Source organism: Bison bison, unplaced genomic scaffold (genome assembly GCF_000754665.1).
Source record: "Bison bison bison isolate TAMUID 2011002044 unplaced genomic scaffold, Bison_UMD1.0 scf7180017864213, whole genome shotgun sequence".
NCBI lineage: Eukaryota > Metazoa > Chordata > Mammalia > Artiodactyla > Bovidae > Bison > Bison bison.
The window spans coordinates 5,411,359-5,435,730 of NW_011494785.1; the positions used below are offsets into that span (position 1 = coordinate 5,411,359).

The following is a 24,372-nucleotide window of genomic DNA, read 5'->3' on the forward strand; positions in this document are numbered from 1 at the left end:
CCCCCACCTTTTTGACCCCAGATGCCTGCTCCATGCCTGCCTGGTGACACCAGGTATACGACCTTTGGTACCTGTTTAATCCATCTTCCCCCCTGCTGGGCTGTGCAACTGGAGTGAGAGGGGAGGTTCACATCCCCAGAATTCTCACAGAGCCTGGCGGATCAACCAACAGTGAATATGGAAAAGGGGTGGGAGGCCTGGAAATCTGTGAAAGTCCACCATTGGGAACAGGTGACCTGGACCTGCCTTGTCACTGTGTCGGGCTAAAATCAGGCAGGACCGGATATCTGGCCCCGCAGAGGCCACGGAATGAATCAGACACACCAATTAATTTGTCATCTTCTGTTTCTTGTCTGTCAACCCTTCTCTCTGACTTCTGCAAGAGGACAGACTACTCCTCGATGTTTTTCTTCATGTACCAACCACTTCTCCCCCTTTCTTCTTCAAATACATTCGGAGAAGTGCCAGAAATATCTTTATTTTATTTCTCTCTCAGTGAGGCCAGCTAGCTGTCTACACAGGCAGTTGAGAAAGGGTTAAGAGAGGACCCAGAGTAAGTTCCCAGCTGTTTCTTTAGGACCAGAAAGCTGAATACATTTAAGGCTTGAAAAGGTCAACTCCCTTCCAAGGGGCAGAGGTTTGATTTCATCCATGGTGTGGTCTTGGGCATAACGCTCATTTCATTCACTGGTAGAGATGGAGATTTATGGACTAAATGTTATCACAAGCAGAGACTTAATGAGATCTCAGCTGCGTCTCCTGGGTGGAGTGGAAAGCAGCCATTTTGGTAATAAATAGAGAACGGCTTCTAATTTGTAAATTCCTCTTTCCGTTGCTAAGTCTAATCAGATCAGTGAAACTGGAGGGAATTGTTGACGACCCAAGATGATTTTCCATGCCTTAATCTGTCCAGGAAGCATTACTTCTAATGGAAGCGGCTTGCTTCTCTGGCAGCGGTAGGGGATGACATTTCTCATTAGACTAACTCAATTGTTGCCTATTAAAAAATATGTTTAGCCCCAAATCTATTTAAAAGCAAACTGGAACCGAGGCCCCATATCACTCTGCTACTAGTCTCCCTGCTTCATAGAAGCAGAAATTCTTTCGGAATGAGCTGCAGACCTCTCTCTGTAGCAGGGCCATCCCGAAGGGTCTACGGCCTGTGTGATGTCGTCCTGACCCAAGTGAAGTGTCCAGAGTAGGGCTCGGTGGACCACCAGACAGTCAGGTGTGCTCATGGCCTCTCTGGCATGGCAGAGAGCAGGTTGGGAGAATAGAACCCAGTCTCTGGCAGACACTGCAGTTGAAGGTTAAAAAGGAGAATTAAGGGGGCACCAAAGGAGAAGAGCAAAGCTCTTTTCTCGAGTCCTGCTTGAATCTTTTTTTTTTTTTTTTCATGCATGTAATAACAGTTCAAGGTTTTTACAAAGTGTCTTCTCACAAGCTGTTAAGCATTTCCAGGGCAGAGACCCTGTCAGAGTAGGTGACTGTTCTCGCACAGTAGGGACATCATGAATATTCATGAAGGTCTGACCACCTTGACAACCAGGGCCCCAAAGGGAACGTGGTGTCTGAGCCCTCCTAGTGGAGCGGCTGAGAACACGTCCACCATCACCAACCAGCACTCAGACTCCAGGTGACGGTTCAGATCACAGCAGCTGGTCCTGAGGTTCTTCTCTTGGGCCTGCATTTTTGCTTTTTCATCCCCAATAAGTCCATCTGGTGTCTGGGCAATATGCGCACACAGAAAAGTATTACTCTAACCCGTGTTACCGTTAATCCTCACTTAACCCTCCAAGATCCGTATTATGGTCTCTTTTTTTTTTTTTTTTTAGATTTGATTGATTGATTTTTGGTTGTGCTGGGTCTTCGTTGCTCTGCGGGCTTTTCTCTCGTTGCAGCAAGTAAGGGCTGCTCTTCACTGCAGTGCACCAGCTTCTCACTGCAGAGGCTTCCCTTGTTGCAAAGCATGGGCTCTAGGGCACATGGGCTTCAGCAGTTGTGGCACACGGGCTCAATAGTTGTGCTGCACGGGCTTAGTTGCTCCTTGGTGTGTGGGGTCTTCCCAAACCGGGGCTCAAACCCTTGTCTCCTGCATTGGCAGGCAGATTCTTTACCACCGAGCCACCAGGAAAGTCCTATATTGTCTCAGTTGTTTTTTTTTTTTAGATGAAAAAACTGAGGTTCAGATCATTTTCCCAAGAGGATCATTTCGGGCAGCCCCAGAAATGGATGTCGCAAGTTTAGAGACAGAGACTATGTCCCCTGACCACCTCATCTACACTAAACCATCCGAGGGTCTGCACAGAATGTGGGCTCAGCCCTTCCCTGTCCCTGAACTCGACTTCTGGCCGCCCCCATGGATGTGGTCCTGATGAGGCCTGACCAATGCAAGAGGGGAGCAAGGCCTCCAGTCTAGAGCGCATTCCGGAACAGGTTCTGGAGCAGTCTTGCTGAGAAAGATGTGGATGATTAAAGCATCAGGAGAACCAGGATGCAGAAGAACCTGACAAGCACCAGCAGGGAGAGCCGCATGATCAATTAAAGTGGAGGACATGGCGGGGGAGGAGGTGGCTGATGGATGTGCTGACCGCTGCACGCATATTCATTCAGGGAGTTATGGGGCTTGAGGCACCACAGGTTTGGGAGCTAAAGTGACTCACTTCCCATAAACGCCTGCAGTTTGAGGCTGAAATCTGCTCTCCTGCTGAGGGGGAGGCAAGGCTGAAGCCTCATGAAGAAGCCATGCTCTCGTCAGGACAGCCCCATTGTGGGTGCCCATGGCCTTCAGGAGTTTGCTGGGCCCCCGTAGAGCCTCCCTGGGGAATCTGACTCAGGCCAAAGTTATCACGAGCAGCAGAAAATAGGGAAGAAGATGGAGACCAAGAAGAAAGAGAGAGAGAAAGCACACCCTGAGCTCTGCAGGCCCCCGTGGACAGCACACACAGGGCACAAGTGTGAGGCCTGGGCCTTCAGGAGGGAGTAGGGCGAGCCTGGGCTTGGCCAGGATGACCGAGGTGGGCTTTTGGCCCCTCTGTGATGTGAGGAAAGGGCAGGCAAGAAAAGGAGGCAGTGCTGGCTGGTGGAAAAGGGACCAGACCTCCAGCTCTAATTAGCTGTTTGACCTTGGGCGAGTCACTGGCCCTCTCTGTACCTCACTGATCTCCACGGTCAAAGGAAGGGCTGCTCTGCCCTTCTAGCCCTGCAACACATGTAGGCCTTGGTAGGGAAACCAAGCCCCAGAAGAGGGTTGTAACAGACCTCAGGTCTCAGAGATCCAAAGTGCAAAGTGAGTGAGTCAAAGTTGCTCAGCCATGTCTGACTCTTTGTGACCCCGTGGACTGTATAGTCCATGGAATTCTCCAGGCCAGAATACTGGAGTGGGTAGCCTTTCCCTTCTCCAGGGGATCTTCCCAACCCAGGGATCGAACTCAGGTCTCCCGCATTCCAGGCTGATTCTTTACCAGCTGAGTTACAAGGGAAGCCCCCAAAGTGCAGAACCAGGGTCCAAACTCAAGCCAGTGACTCCAGGACCCAGGCTCCAACCCAGCGGCACCCTGGGCAGGGTTGCACAGTACCTGACTTCTCCCGGGACCTCCCACGCATACTCTCTGCCCACCTTCTCCTTCTCCCAGTGACCCTAGCACATCCACAGGCCTCCTCTTCTCTCCTGATCGGGAAGAACTTGTCTGATGTAGATGAAGGTAGACTTGGCTTGACACAGGCTGGGGTTCAAATCCCGGATCTCATGAGCTGCTGCTCACTTTGGATAAGCTGCTTCATTCTCTCAGCCTCAGTTTCCTGATCTATGAAATGGGAGCATGTAATGGGGCGATATACTCTCTCATCGAGTTGTTCTGAGGCTTGAGTTAGGTCTGGTGAGCCGCCGGCAGGTAGCAAGTGATGGAAGACTGAGCTGTTATCATGACCCTGCTGTAGAGCTGTTATGATCCTTGCCTTACTATCATCTGTCCCAAGAGAATCCAAGGCCCTAAAACGGAAGGATGACATGGTGGACACCATCTGGCTGGGCTGGGGCTCGGCTGAAGAGGGACTCGGGGGACACAGCCATTCTCTGTCCCTCACATGTCACTCCACACGGGTGACCCTCTGCTGAGCCTGGCCTTGGAATCTAGAACATCATCTCCAACCTAAAAGCAGTTTTGTGCCTAAAACAGCCAATTTCCAGAGGAATCCTGCACAGAAGGGTCCCCATCACCACCTCTCTCACCCCCGAGGGTGGCAGTGAGCTGTGTCCCTCGGGGGCCAGGCGGGGGGGTCCAGCCCCTCCTGTTTGCCCAGCATCCCCAGGGCCTGAGGATGCCCAACTCAGCCCCTTCACCCCTCAGGACGGTGGGGCCTGGTGGGAAGAGAAGTGGGTGCCCAAGTGCAGCCCTCTAGCTGCATGGTCCCCCCGGCCCGTCCTAACTGAGGAGGCCACCGCAGTGGCGCCGTGACTGGTGACCGTGGGGAGAGATTTTCTGCTTGGGAACACCGGGTGTTTATGGCCTGCTGGGGGCCCAGCGACCTGGTTTTCTCCTCCGGATGGCGGCTGCAGACCAAGGGCGGGCGTTTTGGCCTCCTCTGGTTTATGGCGGTAATAATAATTATTGCGACAGCATGTCGTGCTTACACTGTGCCTTTTTAATAAGGCCACTTTGTTTGGCTTCTTAATATTTAATCCTGTTTTGTATTTACTTTCTGATGGCTTAGAATCAGCCAGGTCTTAACTGCTTCTGGGGAGGCAGGCCTGTGGGGCCCGGGCACTCAGGACACTGCAGAGGAGGCTCTGGGGGCGGCGTGACCTTCCATCCAGACGGGCCCCACAGCTGGCACCGCTTACCTTCTCTCTCCCCAACTCTTAGCTCTTTTGTCTGCAATCTGCTTTTCCTCTCCTGCCCCGACTCTTTCTTTGCCTTGGAAGAGACTGTCAGCTCAGCCTCTGATCAATTTATTCTTGTAAGAGACGAAGACCATGAGCCGCAGATTATCATGTAACCTAGTTGGAATGGTCCCATGGCCTGGCCAAGGCTAGGGTAGCGCTGCTGATTCCTAGACCCACAGTGCAATGCCAGGGAGGTTCCCAGGAGCCTGAGCTGGGCAGAGACTGGGAGGAGGCTCCTATACCCCACAGCCTCTGACCATGAGTGGCCATAGGCTGGACCTCCCCAGCTGCAGAGAAGAAGTGAGGGATAACTCTCGAGTTACTTTTCCTGCAGGAGAAAAGGAAGCCAAATGAAATGTGACGTGGTTCCCCCCACCCCAAGAGGGTCCTGGGGCAGTAACCCCACCCAGGATGTCTGTCCCGTCCTGCCTGGGGCTCAAGCCATGTCCCCAGTGATGTCCTGGCTCCCTGGTGCCTCCCAGGAGGTCAGCCTGCAGGGTCACTGGAGTGCAGCTGCCCTAGATGCTGCCTGACAGAGCGAGGAAGGCCCTGGACTCGGGCCAGTGTCCCCTGCTCCACGCACTCTCACCTGGACAGCAAATCTCCCCCCATTGGTGGGTTCATACCGCTCACCCGGCCCACGCCCAGAGGCATGTGGGTCAGGTCCTGACAACAAACAGATTCGACAACCGGGCAGTTTAAGGGGGGGCTCACAAAGATGCAGGCACCAGGGGTGACAGCCCCAAACAGGCTCTGCTGGCACTGTCCTTCTGGCTGTCTGCAAAGGTCAGCCTCCCGGGCCCTGGGCAGAGGAGCAGCTGAAGGACAAACCCCAAGACACCAGCCCAGGGGAGCAGCCCTGAAACCCCCAAAGACGCCAAATGCCTGCTGTAATCGCACAACCAGTACCATTAGGACCTGAAAAAAGAGTCCATGCGTACGTGCTGAGTCACTTCAGTCATGTCCAACTCTCTGTGACCCAATGGACTGTAGCCCACCAGACTCCTCGTCCATGGGATTCTCCAGACAAGAATACTGGAGTGGGTTGCCACGCCTTCCTCCAAGGGATCTCCCCAACCCAGGGATCAAACCCCTGTCTCTTACATTTCCTACATTGGAGGCAGGTTCGTTACCACTAACTATCACCTGGGAAGTCCCTTACTCCCTTGCCCTTGTTCAGTTCAGTTCAGTCACTCAGTCATATCTGACTCTTTGTGACCCCGTGGACTGCAGCATGCCAGGCTTCCCTGTTCATCACCAACTCCTGGAGCTTGCTCAAACTCATGTCCATCGAGTCGGTGATGCCATCTAACCATCTCATCCTCTGTCATCCCCTTCTCTTCCTGCCTTCAATCTTTCCCAGCATCAGAGTCTTTTCCAATGAGTCAGTTCTTCGCATCAGGTGGCCAAAGCTTCTAGCTTCTAGCTGAAGCTAGAGCTTCAGCTTCAGCATCAGTCCTTCCAATGATCATTCAGAACTGATTTCCTTTAGGACTGACTGGTTTGATCTCCCTGTTATATCCATTCATTTATTTTTTAAATCCCATGTATAAGTGCTAACGTATAGTATTTGTCTTTCTCTGACTTATTTCACCAAGCCTAATGTCCTCCAGGTCCATAAAAGTTGTTTTAAGCTTTGTATTGTGAAAATAAGTCTATTTGGGACGGACTCCTTTACATATGTTGAAAAGAATCCTGATCCAGTTTTCCTCATGATCTAGTCTTCCGGATTCCCACTAACAAGCAGAAATGAGGTGGGCCTGCCTGGGAAGCCCTCTCCTCAAAGTCACCCCCATCTGCTGGTGCAGACGACACTTCCTTCTCCCCAGGATCCGTGGTCCTGTGTTGTTAGTTCACGTGATCTGGGGTTTGGGTCCTGTTTTGTTAAGTGTTCTTACATGTTTTGCTATATTACTTTTTACCGTTTCTTCAGTTTTATTTTTGGAAGTGAGGCCGATGTCCCGCATGGACGCCGAGTCCCATTTCTTTCTTTCCCCACGGCTGACCTGAGCTCTGCCCATGTCTTATTCCTGGTTTTTGACTCTGATGTCTTATCTGTGAAAGGAGGCACCTGGCGTGTCTGCTTGATCAGAAGGAAGGAGAGTTTCTTGGTTGCTTGGTCTAATCACCCCCAGAAACCCATGGTGACGTCCCCCACACCACACGCGAGTAAACACGTGCTGGTGCCCACAGGGCAGGGCAGGAGCCTGCTTCTCCTGGGAGGTGTGTGTGTGTGTGTGCATGTGTGTGCAAAGGGAGGGTGGCCTGTCCCGCCCAAATCCACCACCTCACTGTCCCTTCCAGCCTGTGACATCAGTGAACGTGACAACCGCGGCGGCTGACCCCTGAGAGGGCCTTTCCTTTGAAGATCGCCGGCCAAGGTTAAAGCCACTGTCAGTGCAGCTGTAGACAGTGAGATCCAGCACCACCAGGTGACTGCACCTACACCCTGTGATGCCCAGAGCCTGCCTGGCCGTCGGAATCCCATCTCGTCTGGTGTGTAGCCCGGGGGCCATCAAACTGAGCACAGCACGGGGGCCGAGACCCCTGTGCTCCAGCCCAAGCCCTCAGCCACTGTGTGAGCCAGCACCTGGCCCTCCCCTGGGCCTCACTTCCCTTTCCTGTGACGAGAAGACTGGGCGACTCCCTTGCAATGACGTCTGGACTTGTTTACACCCGAATTTGTGGAAAAGGACTCAAGGGTGGGTACAGGACGGTCAGGCTTACGGAGTCGCAGGCTTCCCAGTTGTGTCTTCACATTCTGGAAGTGAGTCTCTCTCACCTCCCCTTGACTTCATTCAAAAGGAAAGAAACCAAGGAAAAGCCACATCCAGCAACATCCTCCACCCAACCAGGAGACTTATGCGGATGGCATGCTGCGTTCTGGCAGCAGACCCCTGGGTACTGGTCCCTGTTCCACGTCCCCAGATGCCGCACCCCCACCAGCGCGGGTTCTGTGGCCATTGGGGCTCCTGACCTGCCCTGGATGAGGGTGCCGCGCTGCAAGCAGAGCTGAGCCAGGACCAAGGATGTGGCGGCCATGCTAGATAACAAGGATGGGAAAGATAAGGACATTGTGTGTGGCGTGTTAGAAGGGTCAGAGAAGCTGGAAAAGAAGGAGAAGAATTCTTTGGGGATATACTTTTATTTGGAATAAAAAATAGTAACAGAAGAAAGAGGATGAGATCGTTGGATGGCATCACTGACTCAACAGACATGAGTTTGAGCAAACTCCTAGGGACAGTGAAGGACAGGGAAGCCTGGTATGTTGCAGTCCACGGGGACACAAAGAGCTGGACACGACTGAGCGACTGAACAACAACAATAAAAGAAGTCTCTTCTTCTAAGCCGCTGACCTGGCCTCCAAGCTAGAAGATTCCAGTCGCCCTGGAAATCCAGCGCCACCACCTCAGGGGAGGCTGGAGACAGACTGGGCGGGTCGGCCATCGTGGAGGCGGAGGGACTGTGTCCCAGGCTGGCCCACTGAGATATTGTGGGGAGGTGGTATCCCTGCGTGTGTCTTCAAGCCACTTCTCACCTTAGTTTGCTGGTTCCAACATGGAGGCTTCTCGTTTCCATGTATGCAGGGCTGACCTGAGTCCTGAATGTGGCACTGGACGCGGCTGCTCCCCTCGAGCTCTGTTTCAGGCTCCGTCCTGGATGGAATCAAGCCAGTGACCAGGACTCAGGCCGAGGGGCAGATCCTCCTCTGATCCATTGAGGAGCCACACCCTTGGCAAAGACACCCTTTCCACGGACAGGCTGGACCCTAAATATGGGGTCGAAGCCCCTTAGAATAGGGGGCTGGAAAGAAATAAGAAAAATAAAACACTGTCGTGAAAGCTCTTTTTATATGGAGGAATAGATGCAAAAGGGAAAGTAGAAGCAGCTTGTCGAAGGGCATGGAGTTGATGGTAGAGGAGGGACTGAGCGGGGCATCCTCAGGGGTCTCCTCCCACCGTCCCACTTAGGGTGTCCCAGGCGGCAAGGCCACCATAGACAGGCACCAGGTGTGTCAGTCAGGAACGCAGGCCTGCCAGGCACTGCCAGGGCTCCCCTCCCGACCAGGCTGCAGACTAACCCCTTTCTCCTTCTCTCCATGACTCTGCAGTGAGCATGCCCACCAGTGAGACCGAGTCTGTCAACACCGAAAACGTGGCTGGAGGGGACATCGAGGGAGAGAGCTGCGGGGCCAGGCTGGCGTGAGTAGTCTCGGGAGTGGGGCCCGTGGTCCCGGGAGGGAGTGAGCATGGCCCTGGCCAGGGGCTGCTCTGCACTTCCCAGGAGTTTGACTTTGGATTTTGAGCCCCTTTCCATCCCATCAGGGAAACAGAGTGTGTGTCTCTTTGGGAGTGGGGGTGTACATATGTTGAGGGGGCCTTGAAGTCTGTTTCTTCCCAGCCCCGCACCCCATTTCTCCAGATCAGCTTTGTGAGGGTCCCTGGGTCCTGCTAAGCACCCTTTCATTTCTGGTAAATGTGACCCAGGGGATGGGCAGACTGGCAAGAAATACTCTGGGAGAGGTGGTCTTACTTACAGCTCTGAGTTATCCACCCGGGGAAGGGAGCACGGTTGTCTATCATGCAGACTCAGCTATGAAAGTTCACCGGTGCCAGCCAGGCAAGTGGCCACGTCCCCGAACACGAGCCCCAGCCCCCGGCTTCCTGAGCAGACTTGGGTCTGGGGCTGGGCCAGGTGTGTGGAGGGACGGCACACACGGATGGTCACCATCACCTCTAAGCTCCGTCCTAAAAATGGACACCAACAGGCCCTAGGAGATGTTCCCCAGCAAGAAATGAAAGGAAAATGGCTTAACTGCTAAAAATAAGCACTCTGCTGGGTTCCATTCTCAGAGTCTCAAAAAGCAGAGTCCACAAACTGTAAGCTGGGTTCCCTTGGGGGTCAGGCTGACCCTGAGGGTGGTGCCTCCTGCGTCTGCCAGGCTGCACTTTTGGAAGTGGGAGCTGCTTGCCCCTGTTCCCAGGGATGTAAGACTCACCCCGGAAACTAAAAGGAACAGCAGACGGAGGGCTTGGAGAAGGACCAACCCCACATCAGCTGAGTGTCTGAGTCACTCCATCGTGGAAACGGTGTCCTCGTTGACCTGTGACCCTGAAATGCCTTCATATCTGGGTGACCCCAGCCCTCGCGAGGCGGTCCCCTTGTGGGTGCCTCTCATCTGAGCCGGGCCAGCCTTTGAGCAAGTAGGGAGCAGGAACAGACGGTTTCCAGGGTACACAGGCCTTGCCATCACTCCCCCCGACAGCAGCACCAGGGAATCTGTGCTGCTGAGTCCCAGCGATGTGGGGAAGCAGTTATTGTCAAACTGTTGTTAAAATACGGGGCTAATTACATTCAAAGCAGCAGGGTGAACCCTCCCCTCTTCCCTCCTGTTAGAACCATACAAACAAGCTCTCAGGATTGTGGACATGGGCCTGGCCCGCCATGGTTGAGAAGGTGAATGGCAGGTCTGCAAAGGGACGGAGGGAAGGTGACGAAGACTCTGCCCTCTGGCTCTGGGCCCAGGTGACAGGCCGGGGGAGACCAGAGCGCTGGCGCCCACAAGCCTGTCCCCACAGAGGGGCTAGCATCTTCAGGACGTGACATGCAAGCCTCCAGGACTTGGCAGGAATGAACGGCGGTTCCCATAAACACCCGTGTTTGTGCTCCTACTGTGTACAGATAAAGTGCCTGGCCCCAGCACTAGGATTATAGTGTGTCCTTCATAAACTGCCATCCTTCCCCAGTGGCTTCAGACAGCCATGGGAGAAGACCATCAGCACTCCTGGTGGGGACACGGCGTTAACCCCGGGGGCTGAAGCCAAGTGAGATGAGCAGGGAGAGGCCAGCATTTCTGAAGCTGAGAACAAACAGCCTGAGTAGCAGGATGAGGATTTCTGTGTCATGAGAGGACTGGCTGAAGATGGTTCCAAGGGGATGGGGCAGACAGAAAGCGAGTGCAAGGTGATGTTTTGTGGGGAGGGGGGCAGACAGGTAGGAGAGGGGATGAGAGGAGGGAGCCATCTGTTGAGTCTGAAGACAGAAAAGATATGGACACTGAAGTCACCAGCGGGGCTGCAAGGTGTGGGAGCCGGGGTTCCCCTCTGGGGCACAGGCTAGAGGCCTCGGTTTAGAAATGAAGGATGCACTTATGTGGCACTGACACCAAGGCTGTTCACCGGGGCGGAAGGCCGCGGCTGAGGCGGGGAAGTGTTTAGACACTTTTTTTAGAAGTAAAAGAGCAAGTAAATGAAACAGATGGAGAGGTGCCAGGAGACCAGACAGCACAGGCCCGGAGGCCACTGGAGGAGGGATGTCCAGCCTGCGTTCTTCGTTTGTACCCCATCTGGGCAGCATGCCCGCTCGGTGCCTGGCCACGGGGACACAGAGCCTGAGACCATGGTGACACCACCCCCCCTGGAACTCACAGCCTGGTGTGGAAGTGACACTGGGTGTCACTGTGATTTGGCATAAGCGTTCGGAAGGCAGCTTCCGTGGGAGAGTGGCCATGAGAGAAGCAGACTGCACTGTGTTAAATTGCAGGCCCCAGCCCAGGTGGTGTGCAAGGTCCCTGCAGTCCCAACGCCCACAGATCTGCAAGAAGGAAGAATCAGAAAGAAGCTTCCAACTCTGACACCAAGAATGATGTGCACCTTGCCACAGGCATGAGCTCAGGGGTGCTGGACAGCACAGGAGGTAAAGGCAGGAGAGGCCCCAAGAGGAGGCCAAGATCTCAGGGCCAAGTGGCAGCCAGATGTGAGCTCAGGGAGAGGTCCCAGGATGAGGCCAAGACCTCGGGGCCAAGTAGAGGCCAGACGTGAACTCAGGGATGTCGGACGGCACAGGAGGTAAAGGCTGGAGAGGCCCCAAGAGAAGGCCAAGACCTCAGGGCTGAGTGGAGGCCACAGGGAGGCTGATGCCAAACGTGTGGGGTCAGCCTCGAGTGGGGTCTATGCAGTGGGACCCTCGGAGAACAGACAGTAGAGTGGCCAGCATGAGGTTGGCTGAGCATGCCCAGAGTCTGTGTCATGCTGAGGGTGACATGGACGTGACACAGGGCCCAGCGGCTGTGGCGTTGGCCTGGGGGGTTGTTGTGCAGTCGCTCAGTTGTGTCTGACTCTTTTCAACCCCATGGACTGCAGCACACCAGGCTTCCCTGTCCATCACCATCTCCCGGAGCTTGCTCTAACTCATCTCCATTGAGTCAGTGATGCCATCCAACCATCTCATCCTCTGTTGTCCCCTTCTCCTCCTGCCTTCAATCTTTCCCAGCATCAGGGCCTTTTCCAATGAGTCATTTCTTCACATCAGGTGGCCAAAGTATTGGAGCTTCAGCTTCAGCGTCAGTCCTTCCAATGAATATTCAGGACTGATTTCCTTTAGCATTGACTGGTTGGATCTCCTTGCTGGCCAAGGGACTCTCATGAGTCTTCTCCTGCACCAGAGCACCTGGGACCTGGGTTAGGGCTAGGTAATGGGAAAGACCCAGCGGGGGTTGGTCAGGCTCCGAGGAAGAGCAGAGGTAAGGGGCCTCTGGCCAGAAATGCAGAGAAGCCAGTCCAGCCCCAGTCTTTGAGGTGAGGCTCTGTGAGGAGGGGTTCTGGGCCCAGCCCCTCTGGCTGAACCAGCCGTGCGTGGAGTCGAGGAGGTCAACTGCGACAAGTGTCACCCAGGAAAGACCTGCAGCCCTTCCGACTGATGATAAGGCAAATTGGGAGGATTCGGGCAAGGACAGTTCCAAACACAGCAGCGGGCAGGCGTCCAGGGCTCCAGACTTGAATACGGCGAGAGTCTAACTGTGGAAGGTGCTCCCAAGAAGTTCAAATATTTGACCAAGAACAACAAACACAAACTGAGTAACTGAAGGAAGCAGAGGGAGTTCTGAGCGTGTCTCTTGCTTTCGGCCCCCAAGGAGGTGTGTCCTGGAGGCCTGGACAGAGGAGGCAGCTGGGCTTCAGGCCCACTCAGTGGGCTGCGTGTGGTCTTAGGTGCGAGTCCTCTGTTCTCCACCTGCCGTTCTTCAGGAGTCCACGTAAAACACGGTATGGGAATCAACCTCGCAGAGCAGAGACCAAGGGAGCCTGACGCCATCTGAACAGGTGGTCCCCAGCAGGGTCTGGAGCTCTGGGGCCTCCAGTATCTGCAGACTCGCTGGGATTGAGGGCTTGAAGCCCATGAGAAGGCAGTACCGGCCACACGGCCAAAGAACAGGGTGAGGGGCAGGCACAGTGCCCACAGGTGCCCCACCCGCCTGCCTACCAGCAAGATAACCAGTTGTCCAAATCCAGAGCCAGTGGTCACTGCCCAGGGCTTGAGAACAGCAGAGACCAGATCCCTCTGGCTCCATGAAGCACGCTGACTCTCCTGCATGGGGAGCGTGAGATCTTTGGCTCCCCAAGAGCCGGGCTCTCCTTTGTCTCCATACACCTGCCCTCAAGGACCCCCTTCTTACCTGAGGGGCTCAAGTAATTCAGTGCTTAAAGGGAGTGAGAGCTACGGACCCAGCGAGCCTGTGGAACGATGCTCACAACCCAAGAGCAGCAGTCAGGCTTCAGTGTGGCATCTAGTCAGGTCCTGACATGGGACCCTGGGGGAGAGAAAGTCCCATCCATGTCGTCCTCCTCAGTACGTTCCCGAACTCCCAGGAAGGAGCCACAACCAGTGGCCTCACTTACCTGGGGACTCGCCTCCAACAGGAGCCCTGGTCCACTCTTGCCCAAGTCCCAGAGTCACCGCCCTGGAAGATGTGGACACTCTGACCTCAGCTGTCCCCGACAGGGCCCTTTAAGAACTCTCTTTAGCTTATGATCCATCGGCCTGAGAGGAGGCCTTAGAGGGAGAGGGTGTGGTCTGCACTGTACGGCCCCCAAGAGGACCCCTGGGATCTCCGGGCACTTTGGCAGAACGGCCAGGCTGACGGCCACCCACTCCAGTACGTGCTGTCAGTGAGGGGTCAGCTGCACAGCAAGCCAGGCCAGGCCGGAGGAGGGACACCTGACTGACCACTGCCCAGTGCAGCTTGACGACTTTTGCTTCCCCGTTAAACAGGGGTCCAAACCCACCCTTGGGCCGTGTGACTAGACCCTGTGCCCCGGCCAGCATCTTCAGTGGGATCAGTTATTAGCTGGCAGTTTGGAGCAGTAAAGGCTCTTGGCTCAGGTTCTCGGGCCCGGGAGATATAATTATCTCATGCACAATGGCTCTGCCACCTGTCACATCTTCTGGTTTAGTTTTTTTTTTAATGAAACATAACAAGAGGGGTTGTTTTCTTGCTTCACAGCAGAGCTCGCTTTGTGCTGAACTGGGAGGGCCGTCTGTGTTCTCCAACCCGTGACCCGAGCAGCACTTACTCCCCAGACACCTGGGCCATCCTGACACTCAGCCTTCGACCGACCAGTCTCAACTGCCTGCATGCTCTCTGCCCCAGCCACCCTCCCACGGGCCTCAGGGCCTCCTGGAAGGTTCCTGACCCACCCCCACACCACAGTGATCCTCGAGTCAGCCACCTGCACAGCCGCCGTGCTACTGCCCACAAGGGCCCAGGTCTTCAGGGCCTCACACCACCATCAGCATCAGGGGTTGTGCTCGGGAGTCCACCCGTTTCTTCAGGCCTAGGCTCAGCCCTCAGGCTTCTGTTCTCAGGGCGCTGGGTCTCAGCCAGCCCGTTTCCACCTGACGTCCAGCTGCCAAAGGCCGTATCTGCAGCAGGGGCTCCTGTCCTCCACCACGGTCCCCAGAGAGAGGCCCCAACATGTGGCCAGCCCAGCTGATGGTCTGAGGACACAACGCTGAGCTCTGGGGACCATATCTCCACTTAGAAGACGCTCAATTCATAGGTTTGCGGGCTGGGCTAGCCCTGTGTCTCGGCTTCAAACCCTCAAGCACCAGGAGGTGCTGACTGCAGAGCTCTCTCCCTGAAGCTGCTCCTTCCAGTGCCCACGTGGTCACCTGGGAACGTCTGAGAATCGAAGCAAACATGTGTCATGTGCTAACGTCTCCTCTTTCCCTTTCAGCCACCGGATCTCCAAGTCGAAGTTCAGGTGAGTGGGTCGCTCCTCTCCTGCTGGGCCCTGGGGTCTGCCCCAGGTGGGGACCGAGCAAGGGGGCAACTGAGGTGGGGCTCGGGGTCTGGTGACTTAGTGTTCGTGGCAGCACCAGCCCGGGAGGTTGTGAGAGGCTGTGCCTCCCTCCCTTGTAAGATGAAGTCCAGTTGAGATAAGTGCCACACACAGCTCTCTGCCGCCTTTGGCCATGTTTACAGGACTTGGTCGGAGAAGGCAATGGCACCCCACTCCAGTACTCTTGCCTGGAAAATCCCATGGATGGACGAGCCTGGTAGGCAGCAGTCCATGGGGTCGCTAAGAGTCAGACACGACTGAGCGACTTCACTTTCACTTTTCACTTTCATGCACTGGAGAAGGAAATGCAACCCACTCCAGTGTTCTTGCCTGGAGAATCCCAGGGACGGGGGAGCCTAATAGGCTGCCGTCTATGGGGTCGCACAGAGTCGGACACGACTGAAGCGACTTAGCAGCAGCAGCAGCACAGGACTTGGTAAGATGAGGGCATGCGAGTTCCATCAGCGCTGTCTCAGAGACTTCCACAGGGCCGTCCTCGCCCCATCTGCCCCTCCAGCCCTACTGCCTGTGTCCCCCATCTTGTCCCTTACACGTCGAGGCTTCTGCATGGAGCCCTTCTTCCACCCGAATCATGGTGTCCCGGCCCCCTGCAGAACCTGGGCTCCTGTTAAGAAACTCGGCTGTCACCACATCTCGACACCTTCTATAGACTCCCCTCCCTTCCCGCATCACTCCGTTCAGACCTCTGTCACCGCCCTTACCATGTGGGCTCCTGCAACCCCAATACGCTCCATGGGCTTCCAGAGTGTGGTTTGCATGGAGCCAAGCTGAGCGCCGACTGGCGGCAGGCCGTCCCCTGGTTGTGTCGGACATGAGGATGGGCATGGGAATTTACTCTCACAAAGCTTGCACTAGCCAGAAAACGTCGATTATGTTTTGTAATCGATCTAATCTCTCCCAGCCTCACCTACCACGTAGCAGGCACATGCATGCGTGCGTGTTAAGTCACTTCAGTCGTGTCCGAATCTGTGTGACCCCATGGACTGTAGCCCGCCAGGCTCCTCTGTCCGTGGGATTCTCCAGGCAAGAATACTGGAGTGGGTTGCCATGCACTCCTCCAGGGGACCTTCCCAACCCAAGGATCAAACCCGAGTCTCCTGCATTGCAGGTGGATTCTTTACCATCTGAGCCACCTGCGGAATCCCAGCAAAAGCAGAAACAGCGTTAGATTTTAGTCCAGCCAAGCAGAGCAACCCGAGTCCCTGAGGCTGAATGTTTAGTCCCTCTTCTTCCCTCTGCCCAGCTCCTCTCCTGGGTGGACAAGCGGGGTTAGGATTTCAAGATCCTGGAAGTACACAGGGGCTCAGTGAGGACTATGTTCTCTGGCCCCCAGGCTCTTTGAACCCATGGATGGGCCGCAGGAACCAGGCGCTAGCCCACGCTCCTGCCACCCATCACCACCTGCACCTGCCTGGGTTGAGCTCTAGGCTGAAGGCTGGTGCCCCCAGGCGCCCACAGACCCCATGCCCCAGCCAGGAGAGGCTCTCCGGCCCCAGGGTCCCGGCCTCCCTACGACTATCCCGGAGTTTCTAATACTTGGCTCTGGGTCACTGGTGAGGGACCCTCTCCTCTTCCACCTTCTGCTCCCTGTTCCATTGGGGCTGGAAAACACAGGCTTTGTCTCTTTCCACTTCCTCTCAAGCTGAGACCTCCTTTACAATAAAAAACCTGAAGTCAAGTCTCCCTAAAATAGATCCCTGGTGGCTCAGACGGTAAAGCATCTGCCTGCAATGTGGGAGACCCGGGTTTGATCCCTGGGCCAGGAAGATCCCCTGGAGAAGGAAATGGCAACCCATCCCAGTACTCTTGCCTGGAAAATTCCATGGATGGAGGAGCCTGGTGGGCTACAGTCCATGGGGTCGAAAAGAGCTGGACACAACTGAGCAATTTCACTTTCACTTTCAAGTCTCCCAGGCCCAGGTCCTGTCACAGGAGAGAGCTTGAGAATGTAGCAAATCGTTTCTCTCCATAATACTCAAATCTCACTGCTTCTCCAGCATCTGGAGGGGCAGTGGTACCTTTTGGGGAGGGACAGATGGGCTGTCCTGCCCTGGAGGGGCGGCAGGTATCTCTTGGGGAGGGATGGATGGGTTGTCTTGCCCCAGAACAGCATTAGGCTTGACACAGACTCAAAGCGAAGTTCTGTTTCACAATCAAAGCTCAGAAAGCACTTTGTGTTCTGACAGTTCCAAAGCCTCCACGCAGGGAGATGGCCCAGGAGCCAGGGTGTTCTGTGTCCAGTGCTCAAGGGTGTAGGCCATGCTCCTGGAGAAGAGGGAACACAGAGGCCCCACAACCCTAGACTCTGCCTGGCTTTGAGACAAGGCTCACCTGCTTGTCCTGGATGCCCCTCTAGGAAGGGCTCCTCCCCCAGCAGCTACGACTCAAGATGGAGCAGAAATACAGAGAGAAGGCTTTGTGTCCATCCCCAAAGTCTTATTCGCAGTAGGTTGACACCATCAGGAAATCCATGTTCAGAAGAGGGTATTGTGGCCAAGGGGCACAGGGCCGCGTAGCTCATGCGTGGCCAAGTGGCTCATGCGTGGGTACATCAGGACCCATGCCTTGTGGGTCCTGTGATGAGGTCCTGCCTAGGGTTCCAAAACTGTTTCTTCTTGGCTGTGTCTGGGGTCAGGTGAGGGGTCCGTGGAACAGATACTGAGCAGAAACACAATACCAGCCACTTTCGCCATTTCTAAAACTCTCTAGCAGCCACGTTGAAAAGTGAAAAAGAGCAGGTAAAATTAATCACAATATATTTTTATTTAAGCCAATGCATCTAAAACATCATTTCAAGATGTAATTAAATTATTACTTAAAGTATTACTTTAATGATATATTAATTTATATTAATTTTTCTACTAAATCTTCAAAGTCCAGTGTGCCCTTTACACTGCCTGCACGTCCAGTTTGGACTGGCCACGTGCACAGTAGCCACACACGGCCAGTGGCTCCCACACCAGACATTGTGACCCTACAGGGTCAGGTGGCAGCTACCTCACCCACGTCTTACAGTCTGATGCTGGCTCTGTGGAGGGAACAGCAAAGCTGGCAGTGGCCTGAAGATGCCACCGAATCACCAAGGTCCACCCTGACCAGCCTCTGTGGAGCAGACGCGGGAAAACTCCATCCTCACAGCCTCCGTCTATCTGACGGCGGCGACTGAGGTGGAGCAGGAGATGCAGGAGAAACACGGTAACAAAGGCAAAGAAGGGGAGCGAATTTCTGCCACTCAGAAGTAACCCCAGAAACAGGGAAAAGCCTGTTTTACTCCAGTAGAGAATCTAAAATTTGAGTTTAAAAAAAAATATATTCTTGATCATTTTCTCAGTTTAACAATGACACATTGTAGAATCTGACCTACAAATGGCCTATTTGCAAGACAAGGATACAAAAATCACAGGATTTTTAAAAGAAATATTAGAGCACAAGTCTTAGGGAAATTCTGGCAAATTAATGGACTTACAATATTTGGGCAATATTAGAGTATTTTCTTGGTAAGCCGAGTCTCTACTTTGAGGAATTAGTTATAATAAGGAATTTTGTGACATTTGGGGCTCAGAATAGGACTTCAGCAGTTACGGAATAAAATGTTCTGAGGTCTTCTCAGTTTGAAGGGGTTAGCCAGGCAATGTGCTGGGGTTGGATCTGGGAGACATGGGGGTCTGAGGTGAACCCCTCAGGGGTCTGAGGTGAACTCCTCAGGGGTCTGAGGTGAACCCCTTCAGGTTTGAGGTGAACCCCTTGTGGGTCTGAGGCGAACCCCTTGGGGTCTGAGGTGAACCCTTCAGGGTCTGAGGTGAACCCCTCAAGGGTCTGAGGTGAACCCTTCAGGGTCTGAGGCGAACCCCTCAGAGGTCTGAGGCGAACCCCTCAAGGTTTAAGGTGAACCCCTTGTGGGTGTGAGGTGAACCCCTTGGGGGTCTGAGGCAAACCCCTTGGGGTCTGAGGCGAACCCCTTGGGGGTCTGAGGTGAACCCCTCGGGGGTCTGTGGTGAACCCCTCAGGAGTCTGAGGTGAACCCCTCCAGGTTTGAGGTGAACCCCTTGTGGGTCTGAGGTGAACCCCTTGGGGTCTGAGGTGAATCCCTCAGGGGTCTGAGGCGAACCCCTCAGGGTCTGATGTTTGGAAACCTGTCCCATCTTCAGAGAAATGTGCCCCCAAGTTCTCCCTTACCTCTGCCATCCCCTCAGCAACAAGGTACATGCCCAAATTTGCCCATCCTAATAGCCCGTTTTTAGGTTACTTTTGTATAAAATAATTAAATGTAGGCGTTTTCTGGGTTGCTTGTTCTCCACTCTTTTCTCTGGAAAGAGTCCCAGGTGTCCGCCATTTGGTGTCTCCTGTCTAGATGCTTGTCCAGAATTCTGTGCTGGGCAGATTCTTCCAGGAGCACCACCCACTGTCCTCCTGACCCCAGCCCTGGGGTCTTAAGCCTTGTCCACACAGGCAGAGAGCAAGTCTGCGCACAGCTTGTCTCTGCTGCCCCACCTGCCTGCCCGGCCAGTGTTCCTGCTGTGGGGGCGTTGGGGGCAGGGAGCTACGGATCCATCACAAAGGGCAGGACTCTGCCCCTCAATCTCAGGACCTTGTGATCTCCATCTCGCTGGAGAGGCAGGAACCACACGTTAAACATACTGACTTAAAGGAAAGGGGCATCATGTCCTCTGTGCAGCCTGGCTGGCTGCCCACGACAGGCTGGGAGGCCTTCCCCGAGGCACCTACTAAGCCCGCCTGGCACCCAGCTCCCTTGGGGTCTGTCAACCACGTGAGCTTCCTGTCTGTGTGTTAACTGCTGAATGTGTAGTACCCGACTGGGATAGATGCTTAACAAATGCCTCTTGAGTGTGTAGCCAAGTGAGTAACATAGACAGTAAGTGTGTCTAGAGCTCCAAGGCTGGGACACCTAGAAAAGTGCATCATGGGGAAGGTGGGCCCCCCATCAAGCCCTGAAGCAAGGCTGGGACCCAAAAAAGAGGCTTGGTGGGGGGACAGCCATGTCAAGCAGAGTTGTCTGGTGGGACTACTGATACACGGTGAGAAGACATGAGAGAGGATACATCCAAGCCCACCATGCCCTCTGGGTCTGCATCCAGAAAGTTCCACCTGTAGAGGAAATGACTTTGCCAGGGAGCGGAGGGAATGTGAATAACAGGTGAATTCCGCCTCCTTGCTTTATCATTTAATCTCTATATTCTCCATGCACATGTAAACACACAAATAAACTTACACATTCTAATAAACTATTACGTTTATTATACAGTAGGAAGCGTTGCCAGGAAACCAGTTGTCAAGCAAAGCTATATTTTGAAGAGTGGGAGGTGTGTAATTATCTTTAAATACTTTCTCTGGGTAGTAATTACTCCACCCCCACCCCAGCCCAAGCCCACGTGGCTCTCCTGAGTGGCTGTCACGCGAGCACACAATTCCACGGGCACCACCCTGACCGTCAGTCACAGTGGCTACCAGGGATCCGCTCGAGCATCTCCAGACCCCCAGGACAGGCCCCCAGCACGTGGCACCTGTGTCCACCAGTCCCAGACTTGGGAACAGAACTTAGTCAAGCTTTCATCAGCATGAGACAGAGGTGGAGTCAGTTCCTCCAAACCCCAGAAGAAAGTGGCCACAATTCTATTAGCCTCTGAATCAGTTATGGCTGATTTCTGTAAATGAGATTGTCTCTATTCAAAACACATTCTTTGCAACTATAATGTTAACTATTGCCCACTTTTAAAATGCACAAAGTGAGAGTTGTTTTATTTGGGGCAAAGTGAGGACTATAGCCTGGGAGACAGCATCTCAGCTAGCTCTGAGAAACTGCTCCAAAGAGGCAGGGGGAAGGTCAGGATATATGTGATTTTGGTGAAGGGGGAGTTCATACAATCAAGCACACATTTTTTGAAGGTTTCTGCTAGTCGTCTGTAGGTCACTGCTAGTCATGAGGAGCAGACATCACCATGAAGGATTTTAATGTTTTTCTAGCTATAAGGAGATGTAAGACGTGGGCTCATGAAAACATCTCCTGAAAATATCTAACTCTCTCACGACCAGTCCTGCCAGCTTTTTCCAGAGCACAGAGGGCCTCATTTCTGCTCTCCACAGAGAACTCTTTGCAGGGGTGCTGAAGGTCAGCAGCTGCAGCAGCAGCACATGATTTAATCTTTGCAGAGGTAGATGGCAAGTGCCCGTGGCAAGGGTCAGTTTGTGTGTTGTTCATGCATGCGTACTCAGTCATGTCCGACTCTCTGTGACCCCGTGGACTGCAGCCCGCCAAGGGTCCTCTGTCCATGGGATTTCCCAGGCAAGAATACTGGGAAATACTGCCATTTCCCTCTTCAGGGGATCTTCCAACCCAGGGGTCGAACTCATATCTCCCATGTCTCTTGCATTGGCAGGCAGTTTCTTTACCACTGAGCCACCTTGACACTACTTAAGATTAGTGTCCTGAAATTGTTTTTCTGGGGAAAAAAAATGTCTCCCAACTTTGTCTACAATATTACCCACCTCAGTCACAGGAGACAAGCGGAGTCTTGCCCTGGCCAGAGCAGGCACCTCAGCACTGCAGTCCAGCACTCCGAGGCCACACCCCCCAGTAGAGACCACCCTGTTGCCTTGTCTCCCTTCACTCCACCCCCACTCTTCCCTGACAGTCCGTCTAGGGGAATGGAAGGCCCACAGCGCACTTGGGAACCATCATTTTTCTGACCTCCGGGCATTTTTTCTCCGTGTGGTGACCCTCCCCCAGGGGCAGCCATCATCCCTGCCAAGGCTTGGTGCTCCCTGGAGGTGGTGTCCCTGCCCCCGAGGTGATGGAGGGTGGGGTCAGGTCAGAACCCTTCCTTCCCTCTCTGCTCCGCAGGCCACAAGCCAGGTTCTCCTGCAGCTCCCGGGCAGCCAGGCCTCCTTAGATATGCCCCCTTCCTAGTCTCAGAACAGATTCCAGCAGAGGCGTGGCAGCAGGATTTCCCACGGACCGTAGCCACAAAAATAACAGAGTAGAAATACAAAGTCAAGCTCTCCTGAAGGCCGTCTGGGGTGGGTGGAGTGTCCTAACAGCAGAGTCTAGGGACCTGGAGACCTAGGACATTGTGCAGATATGAGTGCAGGTGTCCAGTGCCCCGCTTCTGTCCACAAGTAGGGGCTCCGTCCTCAGCCTCCAGTGGGTGTGCCTACAGACACGACCTGCAGGTGCCTCCAGGCATTCCTCTGCAGGGGGCCCATGCTGGCGACTGGCTCTACGCCTCCCACCCTTTCTCTCTCCCCTGCACTCAGGGCCAGGGCCAAAGGCCTGCTAACCTGCCTCCAAAATCCGTCAGCTCATTGTCCTCTCTGCATGAGTGAAGCTGTAGCCTTCCTCATCTCCGGCCCAGCAGCCGGCTAAGCATCCCATCCCTGAGCTGACCCTTGACCGCATGGCTGTTTCATTGGCTGTTTCATTGGCTGTTTGGTTTCTAGACCCAGATCCCCTCTCAAGGCAAAGCCCCACAGTCTCCCCTGCACTCCCTTCCCTTCCCTCCTCGCACGGTGTGGGCATTTGTTAAATGTTTGGCCAACAGAATTACCAAATATAGCTGCATATTTTCTCAGTATTGAGGATGAAATTGGGGACAAGCTATAAACCCATCCACCAAAGTTTTAAAATGCAAGTGTTTCCTTGGGATCTTCCAGCTCCATGGTTGTCATCTGTGGTTACATAAGAGAACCACCCGGAATCTTAACAACAGCAATGGTATTTGTGGATGCTGTGTCACTTCAGTCGTGTCCGACTCTGCAGCCCCACAAACTGTAACCCGTTGGGTTCCTCTGTCCATGGGATTTCCCAGGCAAGAATACTGGAGTGAGTTGCCATTTCCTCCTCCAGGGGATCTTCCCAACCTAGAGATTGAACCCAAGCCTCTTGCATCTTCTGCATAGGTAGGCGGATTCTTTACCACTACCACCACCTAGGAAGCCCAACAGTATCTGGGGGGTATTTAAAATAACTCCCAGACAATCAGATTTAACTGGTTTGGAGTTGGAACCTAGATACTGGTGGGGTTTTGTTATTAAGTTTCCCCAAGGGATTCTATGCACAGACAGGTTTGATGGAAGTCTGTAACCAGAGGCCATGGGAGTGAGCGTCCTACCACCCGTGGATTGACTTTCAGGGCTCATGAGTGCCGTGAACTTGTGTTAGATATGGGGGGTTCTGCCCATTGTCCTGAACAGAACCCTCCATGAAGGCAAGAAGCTCTGTTGCTGACTCTTCCCACCCCCATAGACAAGGCGGCTAGGTGAGGGTGGGGCGCCTGGGCTGGGGAGTGGAGGGTGGGTAACACCACTGACTGACCCCAGCCGGTGTCAGTCCAGGAACCCAAACTCGAGGACCCTTGGCGTTCTTCTGAAAAGCAGGACAATGCCTGCTCTGCAGAGTTGTTTAAAGACTCAGATACCTCCCTTCAGCATCAGGCCAGACCCTCACACAAGGTTGACCCTGCATGGGGTCACAGACAAGGGGGCCATGGTCCCAGAGGAGCAGGACACCCTTCCCCGACCCAACTCCCACTGAGGCCACATTGCCAGCCATGAGCTGGTGACTGCGGTGGGATGCTGATCCCTCGGCCCTGGTGAAGCTGGGCCGGCTCAGGGGAAGGAGGTGTCCAGCGCAGGACCTGAACTCACAGCAGCCCTCTCCCATCCCCCTCCTTTGCCCCTTCCAGCCGCTACTGGCGCCGGTGGAATCGGTTCTGCAGGAGGAAGTGCCGCGCGGCCGTGAAGTCCAGCATCTTCTACTGGCTGGTCATCTTCCTGGTTTTCCTCAACACACTCACCATCGCCTCCGAGCACTACAACCAGCCCCACTGGCTCACGGAAGTCCAAGGTGAGAGGCCACCAGCCCTCCTGTTACTCAGGCTGATGGGGTCTCTCCTGGGGGTGGACAAGGGGAGCAGGGCGAGGGACGAGGGGGCATTGGGTCACCCCGGCCACACCAGGGCCTGGCAGCTCACCAGCCAGTAAAGCAACACCAACTCACTGTACATAGACGGGACCCACCAGGCCCGCAATGCAGTCTGCCTGTCCCGGCGGTCACCACTGGGTCCAGGAGACCATGTCAGGAACAGTGGCTTGTTTGGCTCTGTCCCATCCTTAACTGCCCACCCGTCGCTGCCTGTGGATTGCCACAGCCTGGCCTCCAGGTGTGCTGGCCCTCACCTGTGAGGGGCAGTGAGCACAAAGCCAGGGAGAGGACGAGGGTGGCCTGAGCCCAGGGACCTGTCCTCCACTGCTGTCAGTCCCACTACCCCTCACTGGGGTACCAACCCAAGAGTCAGGCAGACCCAGCCTGGACCCCAGGGAGTCTCTCGGAAC

General features: G+C 54.4%; 1 protein-coding gene across 1 annotated transcript in view; it reads left to right on the top strand.

Moving 5' to 3' along the window:
• The window catches only part of CACNA1C (calcium channel, voltage-dependent, L type, alpha 1C subunit), a 396,219-nt gene that overhangs the window by 297,086 nt on the left and 74,761 nt on the right, over positions 1 to 24,372 (top strand). Inside the window, exons 10-12 of the mRNA XM_010845218.1 lie at positions 8,997 to 9,087; positions 14,899 to 14,925; positions 23,724 to 23,937. Of these exons, the coding sequence (XP_010843520.1) occupies positions 8,997 to 9,087; positions 14,899 to 14,925; positions 23,724 to 23,937 (332 nt within the window). The remainder of the gene's footprint in view (positions 1 to 8,996; positions 9,088 to 14,898; positions 14,926 to 23,723; positions 23,938 to 24,372) is intronic.